The sequence below is a fragment of the Streptopelia decaocto genome (assembly GCF_964273445.1).
Source record: "Streptopelia decaocto genome assembly, chromosome: 5".
Taxonomy (NCBI): Eukaryota; Metazoa; Chordata; class Aves; order Columbiformes; family Columbidae; genus Streptopelia; species Streptopelia decaocto.
The window spans coordinates 38,253,890-38,270,346 of NC_138659.1; the positions used below are offsets into that span (position 1 = coordinate 38,253,890).

Consider the following 16,457-nt stretch of genomic DNA (forward strand, 5'->3'; position numbering starts at 1 on the left):
GCCCGGCCATGGCTCGCTGCGGCGGGCCCGCAGTGACGGCGGGGGCCGCCCCGAGCTCCGCCCCTGCGCCGCGGCGGGGCACCGTGCGCTGCCCGCTCTCCGCCCGAGGGAGCCCAGCCCTCCCCATGGCTTCCCCGGCGGCGGCTGGGCCCGGCACCACGCTGCCCCCGGGCGCGGCGCGCCGCGACTTCTACTGGCTGCGCTCCTTCATCGCCGGAGGTGGGTGCCCCGGGCGGGCCCTGCCCCGTCTCTGCGGGCCCTGCCTGGGGAGAGCGGGGTGCCGGGGCCCGGGGAGGGTGCGGCGGGCAAGCAGAGGTCCCTTCCATGTCTATCCCCGGCAAAGCGGCTCTTCGGGGGTGTCGCCACCCGGGGAAGTGGAGTCTCTTTTCCTTTTCTTCCCCTTTATTCCCCCGATGTGCCAATGCCGGTGACTCAGGACACGGGTGAGCCGCACGTGTGGCAGAACCGGCCAACAGCCCCGAGTAGTCGCCGACTGCATGTTCACAGAGCCCGGAGCCTCGCTGGGGTTCTGGGGTATCCGTGTCTCCGCACTGCCGCGAAGATTAAGGTGGTGCGGAGGGGGGGCAGCCGAGTAAACACAGCCCCAAGGTACGAACCTCTTTGAGAACAATCCTGTTTGTTCTTCCCAGAGGGTGTTGTCCCAGCTGCCCGCTGTGCCAGCGGGTAGGAAGATGTTTTATTTAGTTTTCGCTCTGTTGGCTCTCGCCCTGAAGTCGCACAGGGTACACGGCAGACACGTAGCCAGCTCCTTTGGGCTCTTCTCCGCGGAAGGGATGGAGGAAGCGAGGTGCAAAACTCTTGAGGAACTTTATCTGAAAGCTTCTGCTGCGACTATAGCAGCCGAGACGGCAACCTGGGTTTGCGTAATCGGGAAAAGTAGCTTATACGTTTCTTTAAGGCTTTAAGTGTTTTGTAACGTACTTCTAATTCAGGGTGTTTACCTGTCATTGGGGCTTCTTCCAGTTCCTGAGTTTCTCCTTCTCTGTTCCATTTAAAAAAGCGTTAGAAAAATCCTGTGTGTATCTGCTGACATAAGAAACTTTTGCATCCTGTCACTTCTCTTTTTCTGCTCTTGGAAAGGTGTTGCAGGATGTTGTGCCAAAACAACTACTGCACCACTGGATCGAGTAAAGATTTTGCTGCAGGCTCATAACCACCATTACAAACATCTAGGTAAGATGGCTACTGCCTGTATAATTTTTTGGTTTAAAATGCAATTTGTGTGGTTGGGGTATGTTGATTTATTCAGTGATGTGGCTGATAAAGGAAGGTGCTAATCAGACAGAAGGTTCTATCTGTCTGGTCAGTCTCTGTGCCATGTTTTGTTAGTGTTTATAAACAAAACAGCTGTCTGGGTTGATGTGTTGGAGATGGAGGTGTCAGAATAATCCTCAATAAGATGTCTAAGAGCTCAGCTTGATCTTCCTCTTGATGAAGCCAGCAGGAGGCTGGTGATGATGGGTTCAGAGCTGGGATCGTTTCTGTAAAAACTCACCGCTGGTACCCGCTGCCATCTGTCCGGTGATCGTCGTTCCCAGGGCGGTGGGAACTGGTGCCTTTCAGAACTTGGTGGCCTTTCCAGGGGCTGGTGATGCCAAGACAGTGAGGGCCAAGTCCTGCAGGACTGGAGTGCAGCAGTGTGGTCCATGTTAATTGAAGCCAGGGGTGGATTTGAGCTTGGTGTAAGGTGCAGGTGATGTGTATTCAGCACGTGTTCCATCGTGGTGAGAGAGGAAACTCAGGGTTGTCCGTGTGTTTCGCCGTGCAGCTGTAACAGTGCCCTCTTGTGCATAGTATTTGAGGCATTTTATGTCACATGTTTTTGAAATATGTCATAACTTATGTTCAAAAATTTAGGTGTGCTGCAGTTGTCACAAAAAAAAAAAAATTGATTTGGTTAAGTTTCCATGTAATGAAACTTTAGAATTTTTTGCTTAGAAACTAAAGATAACTTTTTTCTTAAAGGCTGGAAAAAAAAAAATCTCAAAGCAAAGCTCAAGGGCTATATATTCACTTAACTGCACCCAAAAGGGAAACACAAGTAATGTGGCATTTTGGTAACATAGTCACATAAGTATGCACTCAAATCTGCAGTTAAGAATTGAAGGCTGAAATAATTGGTTTGACTGCTATTTTAAGTCTTTATTTTGTTTGCTTTGTCCTGTGCCATAATTGGCAAGTAAAATTTTACATTCTTTCTTATATAGCGTATTAGATACGATTCTGATTATTAGAAATGTGTCTGACTTGAGTGCATGTCTGTGTTACATGTAGGCAAAAAAAGAAACTTATGTGGACGGGATGGGTGTGAGTGCAGACACCCGATGGATTAGTTCATCAAAGTCCTCACTAAATGTTTTTACTGCCCTTGCTCTGTGGAGTTTGTGCCATGTGGATCTCAGAGCATGTGTTTTAAGAAATAAGAACAGTAACTCATCATTGCAGGGTAGAGGAAAATGCTAATGGCATAAGTGTTTTCAGAGGCATGATGTCTTAAAAATAGATTTAATATTCTTAGAACGCCAGAAACTAATTAATACTTGTTTCATTTAAACTTCAAATGAAAGTTTGTCAGCTACTTTTTTTTCTGCTTGAAAGTAAGACAAATGTGTAAGCCTTTTGCATGTTCAGCTCTTACCTTATTAAGTAGTTGCATGTGAGTAAAAACAGTTTAATGCTTACAGTTTATTTCTTTGCAAAAAAAGAATTTAAAAGTTAATTTGGTAGCAATTGTGCATAACTAATATGTTTATAATAGAACTGTAGGTTTTGCCCAAACTTTGTGTGATCTTGCATTATTTCCCACTTATTAAAAGAGAGCAGGGTTGCTTCTTGTTGCAACAGCTCTGGAACAAGAAGTGTGAGATATTTAAGTTGTAAGTAATGAGCATCTCAAACTGCTGTTTACTTCATTTCCTCAGTGATGTAATTTAATCTGTAAGTTAGCACGTAGTGATGTTAGATTTCTTTTCCCATGGCTTTAGGTTTTTTAAGTTTTTATTTATTTCAAATTGACTGAATTGCAAGTCAACCAGTTTCCTTCCCTCTGTTGCTGGTGTCAGCCGTTGTGGGTGGATGGGATTCCCTGCAGTGGGGCTGCTTGTGGGCCAGGCAAGTTGTGGGGCCCGAATATGTGAATTCAGGATGAGGTTTGCTGAGTCTGGGAGGTGAGCAAGCTGATAAAACTTAACCTTAAACCTCCTCCTCCTGCTAACGTTTGGGCATTGAAAGTGGATTTGCCACTCTCCCTGGTTACGTGAGCAACATGATCCAGCCTTAGTTCTGTGCATATTTTCTTATTGACAGTAATATTTGCTTGATTTTTTTTTTTCCACCTTGCAGTGTAACTGTTAAATACCTCTTTTTGTATTGCTGGCAGGAGTGTTTTCTACATTGTGTGCTGTCCCCAAAAAGGAAGGTTACCTTGGGCTGTATAAAGGAAATGGGGCAATGATGATTAGAATCTTTCCATATGGCGCAATTCAGTTTATGGCATTTGACCGATATAAAAAGGTAGTTGAGTTTCTTTTATTATTTTTTTTTCTGCCTACAATGAATACACATTCTTTAAGTGATCTAAACTAACACTTAAACTTTTGCATCATAATAATTAGCTGCATGTCTTTTCTAAGGTTGCTCACTTTCATTCGAGTATACCCATTAAGAATGTCACAGCAACAGTGAAAATCTTTGCAGTGTTGCTTAAGGAAAAACAATCCAACTGTTTTTCGTATCTTTATATTTTTGAGAATAATACCTTTTTTTAAATGAAAGAAACAGGTAATCTAAAATCTGTTGCTATTTTTATTGCTATTAGGTAGCCCTTTGTGAATGATGTAGGAGCAAATGTAAAATGGAACATCTTTATTGTGTTGGGATTCTTAGTTCTTGATGGATAGAATAAATTAACTTTGGAAGTTTGGATATGACTGTTACACTTGACCTGACAAAAGACTGTAGGGTTCTAGATAAAAATGACCTGGAAAACAAAATGCTCGTTTCAGGGTCCTGCAAGATCTGTGGATTCCTTTCTGCTGTTATGCATTTACTCTTTCATAATAAATACATGATAAATCCCTGCAACATCTTTTGGAGGTCAGGTGTTAGTGTGAACATGTTTTTAAATGTCGTGTGTATGTGGTAAAAAATACCATTTTACTGTTTGCAATGAAGAATTCTGTTTGAAAGGTCAGATTTTGTACCCAATGAAGTAAATCGCAGGATCTTTATGGAAGACGGTGAGATTGAAATTGTGATTCCCTTCCCTAAAGAGCAAATTTCAGAAGGCTGATACAAAGAAGTAAATGTAATGAATTTCATGTCATTTTTTGTCATGTAATCATAGTCTCAGTTATTTGATAAAAACCTGGAAACTAGTTTCTAACTTCCATCCTGATGTAATGTAATTTACGAACTTTTCGGTCCCAAATGCTTGTCCAATTTCTCTCTCATTTTTTTTTTTTTTTAATGCAGTTGAAGAAAAGCACAAAAATATCCTTACAGGAGTATGTTTCACATGCTGTGTATGGAAAAAAAAATACTTGTCTCAAATGTGTCACTTTTCAACTTTGCTCAGTGTCCTTTGCTCTCTGTCATGCAACAAGGATAGTATTCAGTTTGCCTGCTGTGACACACATGAAAAATAACTAAATAAACAATTAACCTAGTTTCTGAAGTAAATAGTACAAATACTTTCAACTAATTGTTCTGTCTTGTTAGTAGAATTTTACCACTTTGATGTTTTTAGTAAGAAATTGGTAACAGCAGCAATGTTCAGAAAATTCCTCTAACAGTAATGCTCTGGTTCGAATTTGTAGTGTTGTAAATTTATTTGAAACAGCTAGGGAGTTTCCATTAATGTTCTAATAAACTGTGTGATGCATTTCCCTGTATTTTCTGATATATGACTATTGTAAATGTTTCGTATTTTGCAGGTAATAAAGAAGCAACTTGGGATTTCAGGGCATGTGCATCGATTAATGGCTGGATCCATGGCAGGTATAGTTTTGCTCTTGATTTTCAGGCATCCCTTTTGCTGAATAGTATTTGTTTAGAAGATGATTTGATGTATTTTCAGGTCAGACTGTTGCAAATTTGTAATAAGCAAAAATACTAGTAAAAGGTTAATGTAATGGATAGTTGCCTAATTGAAAACTGTCTGAGGGTATTCTTTAAAATATATTTGTTCAAGCATTGAATTCTGTGCTATGTTGTAAAGCACATTTTTATAGTGTTTATTATGGATTTTAAAAAATGAAAAATCCAGTGTCATCAAGTTATGAAGTACAAAGATTCAGGTTTTAGTAGAATTGGCTCATCAGCCTGTCCGTCATGGCTACTAAGTGGAGGTTAAGCCCACAGAAACAGAGAAATTGCAGCTCCTGAAATAGGTGGACTTTTTGGATTTGCCAGAAATGTCTATGCTTTTCAACATCCAATGCAGGATTGTCATGACACTCTTTAGATCATATGTGTGAATGTTAAAAACCATAATTTATCAGTTAGTGCAACAGCAGTAGAAAACCTCATTTGTAAACTGCTGGTGTACAGTATGATTATACATTTCTGTTTTCCTCTTGCTAGTCATTCAGCCAAAAGTAGCTAAGAAAAAACAGGTGAAGGTAAGTAATACTGAGGTGGTTTTTAATTGAGGTGGTTCTTCATGTGCTTTTACTTTGTAAACCAGGCATAATACTGTCTAGTGACAGGCCATAAATAGTTATGACATGAGTATTAATTAATATTTTGCTTCTTTTGGAATAAAAACACTGGTGTTTGTTAATACTACCTTCAGTTAAACTAGGAGGACCTCATGAAAGGAAAAACAGAATGAAATGAAACAATTCAAAGATCCTAAAAACTAGCAAAATCCATTTGGCAAGATATGTGCCAGAATTTGGCTGGCTTTCTATCTGAAAAAAAGTGGAAAAAATACATAGATTTTTTTTTTTTTTTCTTTCTCCCGGCTTTAGCTGTACTAAAGAACACTTGCCCCCACTAAAAGCTTGTTATTAGCTTTTTCAGGAGCCTGGTCAGAGCGCTGGAGCCTGACTTGTGAGGCACCATGAAAACATTGAATAATCAGCTTAACTCTGTCCGGGTTCGTCATGCTGGAATTCTTTGCGCAGAGCAATTAATAGCATCTGGCATAATTTTAAGCACCTTATTGGTTCAATCTGTTTTGTGTGGTTAGAGTAACAGAAATGAAATTGATATACAGTACTATCTGGAAACTATGATTAAATTAAATGCTTCATATGGTGCATTTCAGTACAATATACTCAATAGTGTGGTATTGAGAACCCCAAAACTGAGTAGACTTAGGTGTGCAGTGAAATGAATGTAGCTGTCAGGTATAGTGATAGTATCGCGAGTGTCTTACTATTTGTTTACTAGGTGGCATTAACTGCTTTTTGGGATATTCATTAGATACCATAAGAGAGGAGGGTTTATATTGAGGATGCCAAGAAGATACAGAAGAGGAGGGAGGCACTAAGAAGAGCATAGAGTTTGAAAGCTGATACAGAGGTTCTCTAGATTTGCAAACAAAATAATAAAAGGCTTTTAAAAGCAATTGGTAATATTTCTTGCTTTAACTCCTGTGGCGTAGTCTCTTGCTGGCTTCGATAGGGATATTATTCTGTTTATTCCAAGTTTAAATGAGTAAAGGATGTGGTGTGCTGTGTGTACGCTGCTGTTGGTGAAGAGGGGTCTCCACAGTTTCTTGTAACCCAGTTGAAAATGGATAACCCTTGTTTCCCTCTCCTTTTTGTCCCTTCTACACCATCTAGCTGCACAACTATCTGCTTTCACTTCTGTGTATGCTACTGATTCTTCAATCTTGCTTATGCCAGTTTCCAACTTTACTAGCAGTCAACAGACCTGAAACAGCTTCAAAGTGGTGGGAAATATTTGAGTATCTTCTGTAACTGATAAACAGGATGAAAAGCAAGGCAGTGAGGATGGGGGTAGTGGAGTGAGAGAAAAGAAAAACCTATTGAAATGCATGTATTTAAGGAGGCCAAGTTAAAGTGACTGTGGAAACTTTAACTCTGAATTTCCTGAGTCTTGTGTGATTCAAATTTCAGCTCTAACACCTCATTAACAGATAAATGGTGTATAACTTCTTTTAAGGAAAGACAGAGCTGGGGAGAAGATAGAGAAATCATAGAGGTTAGTGTGGTTTAGGAAACAGAATTATCAAATAAGTCCTGTATCACCGGATGATTTTGCAATTTTTTTTTTCTCATTTTTAAATTGAAAAATCTGAATTAAACCACAGAATTATGTATTTCCTTCCCTGCACTTGGTTACTTAACATCTAGCCTTTGGCTTTTTTTTTTAATCTAGAATTAACACAAGTTCTGTTAAACTAATACAGAAAGTATGGTTCTGTTTTTACCTTTTTACTTTCACTAAAAGCAATGGGAAAATAGTACTGATCTAGGAGGATACTGTCTCAATTGTAAATAGTATGGAATTAACAGTTACCTATTTGAGTCAGCATATTAAAAGAATCTGCACTGTTTATTTCTTCATATGCCATTCAGAAAGGAACAGTTATATATCGGAGGTCTAGAAATATTAGGACTTGTAAATTAGGCAGTTCTTTAAGCTGTCTGATAAGTATTCTTTGTCATCAGCTATTTATCTGCATAGTTCCTGAAGCTTTGATTTGTTCAGAAGATGCCTCCTTGATAAATTAATCTTTATACTAGTTAAGGAACATGTCTTCTGCAGTTGAAGACACTGATTTGTGCTTATCACTTTTTGAACTGCATACCTCTCTGCAACACAGTTTTTGATAAAGTACGAAGACCGTGGTACATAAATAATAAAGAACTTGTGCATCAGGTATGTTTGCAGTACTTGATCTTTGTAAATGTTTTTCACTTTTTTTTTTTTTCTTTGTCCAGATTTTTTTTTATTTTCAAAGAAAGAAAATTACTAAGAATGGAGGAATAGTTGGGAAATTGAGAGACAGAGATAAATCCCTTACATCTAATCTCATTGTTAACTCCCAAAGCCTGGGAAGCAAATCAAAGACAGTCTAATTCCTGTTGTGCTTCATTGACACCAAGTTTCAGTAAAGGCCTGTGTAACCCAGGGTCTTGTCCCCAAGCGTGGTCAGAGGTGCTTGAGGACAATATGGCGAGTGAAGAATGGTCTCTCCTTGACTTGCTTGCCTTCTGAGTGAACATTTGCAATGGAAAAGTCTGCTGTTTTTGAAGAAGTCGTTCCTTAAAGGAGTGAGAAGCTTCATTTCCCTAATACTATTTCAGATTAGACACTGGGAATTGCAGTATGTCTCTCTTCACTGTTGAGATGCTTCCAATTCTGTCCTGTTTAGCCAATCATGGGAGAGATTTTTGGCTCAAATTTCATTATTTGAGATATACTTTGCTTCCTCAAGACAAAGGAATCAGACTTAAGATGCTGTGGTCTGACTTCTGGTAACTTATAATATTTAGGGAGTAGGGATGAGAAGTAATTTTGTAGACTTCACCACTATGACTTTGTGTCCTAAAGTTGGCCATTGTTCGTCCTAGAAAGGATAGTGTCTCTTCTGTGCCCTAAAGGAAATCTTGATCCTTTGTACATGCAGTTTTCTTATATGAACAGCAAACAAACAAAAAACCCAAGAAAAACAAACCCTATTTAAATCCTTCCTGCATATGGTTTCTTTCAGTTCCATCTGATATTTTTTCAATAGTACTATTTTTGAACTGTGTACATCAGTGCATTCACTGAGCTCTTGGTTGGCCTGTTTGTTAGCCTATGCTCAGAGAATATTCCTGGATATGTATCAGTGCATGACTGGAAAGAGAAGGGGGATAAAGTTGTTCGTTTTCTGAAGTGGGATGACTATCCTGTGAACTCTTAAGCTCTCTAAAAGCTTTTTTTTTCCGATATTTTTTTTAGTTATTATTTTTTTTTTAACTGCTTGAGTTCATCCATTTTACAATATTTCCGGACATCTCAGGCAATCAATTAGGAAAAGGCTGTAGTGTGAGCAATTGCATTTAATAATGTAGGTCAGTGGAAACAGTCCTAAAGTTGCTTTGGTGTTTTGTAGCTTCCAACTTTTGAACCGTATGGGTGAGAAAACATCAGGAATCAACAGTGGATGTCTGCTTTTTGTTCAGAGGAGTCATCCAAAATCTCTGAAAGAGATGTTTCTGTCTTGTAAAGTAAATTACTTGGTAGGATACTCCAGAAGGCCACAAACTTTACTCTCAATTGAGAGTTGACCAGTGTCAGCTTTTTGGATAGCTGACTTAGTGGTTTTTTTTTTTTTTCCTCCCCATTTAATCCTGGTATCTTCTGTTAGATCATTCAGCTTACTAAAGTTGCCTTTTTTTTTTTTTTCCTCTAGACATAAAAGTTATGAAGAGTTTGTTTGCTGGAGTTGTGTTTGGGTTTTGTTGTTGTGGTGTTTGTTTGTTTCTGTGGGTTTTTTTCCTTCCCTTTCCTGTTGTGGTTTTCTCTTGACCTTGTGGAAAGGAGGGTAAATGATACACCTACAAAAAGAGATGTCACTGAGACTATTAAAACTTCAGAGGAAGTGGTGGCAATTTCCTGCCAGCACAGAGAGTGTGCTTAACTTGTGTAGGAACAATTTGTAAGGGTGATATTTAGCTAAATGAGAGCAGCTGCTAGAAAACAATATCAATTATGAAGCTTTTTGCTTTCTTTTTCTCCTTTTTCCAGTTTTTAATGAAGGTGGTATACCACCAGTAAATGACCTCTGTTTTTAGTAGACAGTTTTAACTATTCCCTCCAAATTGGTTGTCAGCAATTGAGTTCTTTGCCTCAAATACTAGCAGTAGGAAATAATTTGTTATTGAGGTGACTGTTAGAGGAGTTATCCTCTGTACTCTGTATCCTCTCTCTGAAATTACAAGTTGGTCAGCATCTAATCAGTTTTGAAGTAGTTCAGAACTGGATGAATCAAAAAACTTGATTTTTTTGGCATCTTGAGTCTAGAAATGGCTTTTTTGGTCAGAGTTGTAAAACAGAGCGTTGTTGTAACATGAACTATGAAAATGCAGTAATGCAACACAGTTAAGTACTCTTCATCAGTACGATCCTGACTTTATTTTAAATGTCATTAGAGTATATTTAGTGTTTTCAGATGCAGCAGATAGAATTTGATGTGATTACTGGATATAGGTACATGTATCTGACACAACGTTTTTGAAATCAAACATTACATTTGGTGGTTTGATTTATTTATTTTTTTTTTTTAAGATGTGGCAGGATTAGGTTTCATGATTGCAATCCAGTAACGCCTGATGCTTATGAGCCATAGATTTAAATAAGATTGCTCATGTGAATACAGTTAGGCCCATAAATCTCTGAAAACTCAAGGCCTAGGTTGTGCAGCTTCAGTGAACACCAAGTATAAACATAAATCCTTTGTGTGTTGCTGAAGTTAATATCTCTATTTGCTGATTATAAGTGACTTTATGTGTTTCTTTAACAAAATAATTTATGTATGCTATTCACTGCCACAGAAGGAAATTCTTATTTTCAGAATAATCCTAGAATCAGATAAGGTGCAGGTGAGTTTTGTTTGCTTGTTTTGTTTTTGTTTTTAATAAAGGTATTACAGCAGTGATTTGTACTTACCCTCTTGATATGGTTAGAGTTCGTCTGGCGTTCCAAGTAAAAGGGGAACACAAGTACATGGGAATTATCCATGCATTCAAGATGATTTACACAAAGGTATTTTTTCTTTTCATCTTCAGTCCTGTCAAAGGAAAATATGCTCTTTAAAGAATGTTGCACTGCATTGAAAATAGTGGCTTGGTGGAAGATAACATGACTTCCTTGCGTACACGTTGAATTTTTTAATGTAAAAAGTTATCTGGATGCTTCCTTCTACTTTGGCTGCTAAGATGTAGCTAAGTCTCATGTAAGTGGGAGGTCAAAAACAGCAGAGAGAAGTTGCTTTTCAACAAATAGTAATGATACAAAAATAATTTGGGGAGGAGGGGTATGTATAACGCAGAAATGTCTCCTAGATTATGATGTTGGATGTATATTTTTGCCTTCATTTTTGCTGCTTTCCCTCCTGTGGAGCCAGGCAGTTCCACTCTCAGTTCTTCAGGCACAAGAAATGGAATTTGATGTTAAGCTCCTTGGTGCTAGATGCTGCTAGTCAGATTGCTGTCATGTGAATCTGTGTGAACAGGCGGACGACTTAAGACATTTGTTGTATTTCTTTCCACAAATGTACTTGTATTTTTCTTTCAAAGGAAGGCGGTTTTAGTGGGTTCTACAGAGGGCTGATGCCAACTGTTGTAGGAATGGCGCCATATGCGGGTAAGTGGAAAACAGAACATGGCAGTCCTTCAGCAGTTGTGTGCTAATAAATTTACATAATGTATTTGCACACCTCATTAATTAGCTTCTGTTAAAATCAAGGAGTTCGTTTTTTACTGAATGGAGAGAGGAGGCCATTAGAAGGATTTGCAGTTTTTCAGTCTTAATCTAGAGTTGATCCACATATGTTAAAGCATCTTCAACGGGCAAAACCTAGCTTTTCTGAAACTTGGAGTTTCTTCTGCTTCCCAGTTTTCCCACAAGGAAGCATGTGGGATATTTCTCTCCAACAGGTAGATCTCTGAGAGAGCAGAGGGCTCTGGAGATGGACACTTAGTGCCTCTGGATTGGCTCCATCTCCTGGTGACTTCTGTGTAAATACTTGCATGAGCTAAAGCAGCGGGTAACGTGGGATGGAGGAACAGCAGAACTGCCCTGCCAACCTACACTAACGTGGGATGGAGGAACAGCAGAACTGCCCTGCCAACCTACACTCATATTTAGAAGATGAGATGTTCTTTGGTTAAAAAGTTCTTAGGATTTACTCTTAACAGCAAGCCAGTAATTTAAATCCCACAGTCTAGCTTATTGAAAGCATTCTTTTAATGTTAATTAGAAACACTGATTCATTTGGACAGAAGGTAGTGTAAAAGCTAAAAATATTTGTCTATTTCTGCTGAAGAAAAGCTTCTAAAAGAATGGGTCATAGTTTAATATTGTAATTGCAGCTTTTTGTTTATGATGATGATGATGCAGGACAAATAGTTTGCTTTTTAATGAAAATACATAAAATTAAATTTCCTTTTAGGTTTTTCGTTTTTTACCTTTGGTACCTTAAAGAGCATTGGACTTGCTCAAGCGCCTAACTTGCTTGGACGGCCTTCATTAGATAACCCTGATGTCTTAGTTTTGAAAACACATGTCAATCTGCTGTGTGGTGGCATAGCTGGAGCAATAGCTCAGACGATATCGTAAGTTTGGGTATTGTTTTTGTTTTCTATATAGCTGTACATTCTAAAGAAAACTTTTATCTGAGAATACGATTTTTATATAAGTCTAGTTATTAGTAAGGTTTTTGAATCAGACACTGGAATTCAGTTATTTCCTATCACTTCATTTACTAAATATCCATTTAATCTTCAGGGTCTTTAAGGATACATGCATTGAGTCAGTTAAACAAATTCAGACATCTCCTAAAATCAGTTGGAATCTTGTTTGGTAAACTGGGAAATTTTGACCATGAACATAATTTGCAGAATTTTATTATTCCAATTTATTTTCAAAACAATGTAACCTGCAAAGCCACAGAATTAATAATAATAATAAAAGGCAAGTCTTAGATAATTTGGCATTAATTTTTTTATTACTTTGCCTGCTTTCTCCATTCTCATGCTGTCCTTGTCATATTTTATTTTGTCTATAAAATAATTCAATGGACCTATATGGCGTCAATTTTTCACTAAATCACTGCATTACAATTGTCATTTTCTATTAATCCTTAAACTGTTAATTTTATTTTTGATTCAGATATCTTCTCCCTCCAGCATTTTACAGCCTGTTTTATACTCTCATCTGATCTTCGTGTATCTTCCTTACTCGTGCCAAGTGGAATATATTAAGAGATATGATTTGCTGGGTTTAGTTGTATAGGGGAAGTCTCCCTTTTTGGAGAACTTCAGCTGTGTTGAGAACTTGCTGAAAAGGGAGCTTGGAGGATGCACACGGACTACTTTGTATTCTTTTTTAAACAATATTCATGTAGTCATCACACATCTGGTTGAACTGCTGTTTGAATATCTCCTCTGTAGATATCCCCTTGATGTAACTCGAAGGCGAATGCAGTTAGGAGCGGTTCTTCCAGACTCTGAAAAGTGCCTGTAAGTATTTTCTTTTCATCCATAGTAACTGAATTCTTACATGTCTGAGCAAAGTTAAATTCTTAGTTCTAACCCAAACCAGAACAACAAAAAACCCCCAAACTACTGTTGTTGATCTCTTCATTCTTTCAGTGAATAAGTTTACACAGAGACAAAAGCTGCCATTATCACTCTGGGATTAAAAAAAAAACCCTGAAATAATAATGGCACTTTTTTTGGTAATACTGTGTTTATATCAGTAACTTTTTTTTCTATATTTTTTTAACTCGTAATGTCATATCCGCAGGATTCCTGAGAGAGATGGCGTGCTTCTGCTGAAAGGAAGTGTTTCAAAGGGTTTTAGTGGTGCAGAATCTGTTCCATAAGATGATTTTGCATAATACTGTTTTATATGGTCTTTCTTGCATTTACAGTAATGCCTCACACCCCACATATAGTTGGGGTTCCTCCAGTAGAAGTGGAAGTACCATAATATCCTTAAAATTATTATTAAATCAGCTCTCATCTTGAAAAATGTCCATACGGAAGAGATTCTGAAAGAGCAATGTATTTAATAGGTTGGAAATATTGAGCACCTCACAGATTTTTTTACATTGCTTTGCATTTAACGTCCATTTGTTCAGTTTCAATATAAGTATATGAGGAAGATCCTTCTCCTTCCATATATGCTGCAAATTCTGCTTTTAGTAAGGTCAAGTATTATATCCTTAACATGAATTCTAGCATTTCTCATTTGAGAGAAAATACTCTGTCTTGGTCATGGCGGAGGAAGCTACATACATGCAAGATGCACAATTTGGAGCTAAACAAAAATTTCATATGCAGACCTTTTGTTACTCTGTATTACATTTGTAAGAAGAATTGATGCCTCTCAGCTCCTTCCTGCCGGATATGCAACAAAATACACATAGTCATTCTGGTGCAAAATGTCTTACATATGTGTTTTAGGGCAGGTGTTTTCAGACTGAAACTTCTTTAGATGGGATTGCACTGTCCTCTTCCCAGTTACCAGCCCTTGTGCCCAAATTTCTTGCAGAAGCTCAGACTGTCTTCTGAGTCCTCAAAAGACTATAATGCTTTGCTATATGGAGTTCTGTGAGTTTTTCTCCATAGATCTCTTAAGAACCGTGTAAAACAAGTGCCTTGCATGTAAAAAAAGTTATTTTGACTATTGAATATGTGTATCCAATAATGATTTGAGTTCTTATTTTTCCAGTACAATGGTGCAGACACTGAAATACGTATATCGACAACACGGAATACGAAGAGGATTATACCGTGGTTTATCTCTAAATTATATTCGTTGTATTCCTTCCCAGGCTGTGGCTTTTACCACATATGAACTTATGAAACAATTCTTGCACCTCAACTAATTATTTTTTTTTTTTAGAAAACTTTCCTGTAAATCTACACTATCAGTTCTCAAATTACATTGGTGATTAAATTACTTGAAGTTTGAAAAAAAAGTTATCTGTTACTGTAGAACTGCTGTTGTCTCACATTTTTATTTGCCAAAATGCGGTTTATTTCCTGGAGTCAAACCAGGAGGCAGATCAAAATAAACATTAGTTAGCTATAAACATTTTTTGCACTCAGTCTTCTAGGCTTCTTTAGGTTAATGTTAAGAATTACACAGATTTAAAATTACACCCATGTTTTACACAGGTTTCAAGCTGTTATTGAGCTTTATCACCATTCCAAGAGCTACACACATGGTTATATTGCTTTTTAAGCTAGTAGTTAGACATCTGTTCTTCTTTAAAAATTAAATTGAATAAACTGATTTGAACAAAACGCAATGATCTGCATATTCAAGTATTTGCCAGCTCTGTAGAAGCTGAACTTGGCAGACCCCAACTTAAGCTTTTTTTTTTTTTTCTGGTTTTGTACAAGTTTTCTGTATGCAAGAACAATGCATATATCTTCAGATGGGTACATATGAAAGTCTGTTCAACCATTTCAATTAAAAATGGCAAGACATAATGAACATTATTAGAAATCTTGCAATTTGGAAAGCAGTTTCTTGGCATGCATTTTATTCTAAAACATGCTGTAACTACACAAATAAAGCCAGGGGTAACTTCTACAGTAAGAAATGCTATAAGAGATCTCCGTAAGGCAGTTGGTGTAGGCCCAATCTTAAATGGCATTTCTGTACCTTTTCTGTGGAGCTGAATGTTCTCGATCTAGTTTATTGAAGGCTTAGTATTTTATGTACTTCCCAGTACTAGCTCGTGTAAACAGGTTTGTTCTTACTGTAAAACGTGGTGACAAACAAGACTGCATGCTGCTGCGTTTACTTATTTGGGCATATGGACCATATTCCATTTCTTGTGCAAGAAAAGCAAATGAAGATTGTATTAGAGTCTGTAGATGTGTATCTGTACTGTTTCTAAAGTATGGTATGCAATATATTGTTTTCCTCCTCCTCCAATTCCTTTTGTGGAGGGGATTATCTTCCTGACTTGTTTATACATGATTTGCATTGGTACTCTTGATTTTACTCACTTGATTCAGGAAACTGTAAAGCATTTACTTTAAGTGATGTAAGTTATTTATTTATTGTAAATATTTTAGCCATGTCTTTTAAGAATTGGTAATGGTTAAGTGGTGGATGGTAAGACCGATTTGCTTAACTTTGACAAATTTGACAAACTGGATTTTGAGTTATATATTCAAATACCAATTTTGTGGCTCGATTTTTTTTTTTTTTCTTTCTTCTTTTTTCCTCCCAGTTTCTTAAAAGTATGTATTTCTTTGCTATTTAACAGTGTAGCTATGGACAGAGAATGACATACATTTGAATTTATTTTATTAAAAATTTTGAACTAATGTCTTTGTGTGATTTGTATGTGTTACAGTCAGAAAGAATGCATGTTTCTGGAGTTATCTGTATGTTTGCCCTTGTAGGTAAATCTGCATAACATGGTACTTCTTAATTAAGAGACAACAAATAACTTGTTTGTTTGTTTTTAGTTTAACTTAAAGGGAAAACTAACCAATATCACAGTGAATCTTTAAAAGTTTTTGTAGTTTTGTAGGAGAGCTAAATTAACTGTATTTACAAAAAAAAAAAAAAAAAAAAGAGAGATGAGAGATGTGCCGTTTTTCTTTCCTGTATTGTTTTACTGTGTGAGCAAATAAATGCCAATCTTTTGCCATGTTAATACTATTAAGGATGTTCAAATTCAGTTTTACATTTGAATTTTAGTAAAAATGATACATTTGAGG

General features: G+C 37.5%; 1 protein-coding gene across 3 annotated transcripts; it reads left to right on the top strand.

The window, feature by feature from the left end:
* On the top strand, positions 1 to 16,058 carry SLC25A16 (solute carrier family 25 member 16). Of its 3 annotated transcripts, XM_082052435.1 has the most exons (9): positions 1 to 219; positions 1,102 to 1,194; positions 3,401 to 3,534; positions 4,956 to 5,019; positions 10,628 to 10,749; positions 11,283 to 11,349; positions 12,158 to 12,320; positions 13,158 to 13,226; positions 14,443 to 16,058. In XM_082052435.1, the coding sequence occupies exons 1-9, from the start codon at positions 9 to 11 to the stop codon at positions 14,597 to 14,599; spliced, it is 1,080 nt and encodes a 359-aa protein (XP_081908561.1). In that variant the 5' UTR covers positions 1 to 8; the 3' UTR covers positions 14,600 to 16,058. The 3 variants fall into 3 exon arrangements, with proteins under 3 accessions (XP_081908561.1, XP_081908563.1, XP_081908562.1); XM_082052437.1 differs by lacking the exons at positions 1,102 to 1,194; positions 3,401 to 3,534 and having other exon boundaries at positions 113 to 219; XM_082052436.1 differs by lacking the exons at positions 1 to 219; positions 3,401 to 3,534 and having other exon boundaries at positions 1,176 to 1,194.
* The last annotated feature ends 399 nt before the right edge of the window (positions 16,059 to 16,457 follow it).

Excerpts from the sequence above, each read along its gene's own strand:
- SLC25A16 (XM_082052435.1), top strand. The coding sequence starts at position 9 with ATGGCTCGCTGCGGCGGGCCCGCAGTGACGGCGGGGGCCGCCCCGAGC. Across the intron at positions 10,750-11,282 it reads TCAAGATGATTTACACAAAG|GAAGGCGGTTTTAGTGGGTT; the intron begins GTATTTTTTCTT and ends TTTCTTTCAAAG. Across the intron at positions 12,321-13,157 it reads GCAATAGCTCAGACGATATC|ATATCCCCTTGATGTAACTC; the intron begins GTAAGTTTGGGT and ends TCTCCTCTGTAG.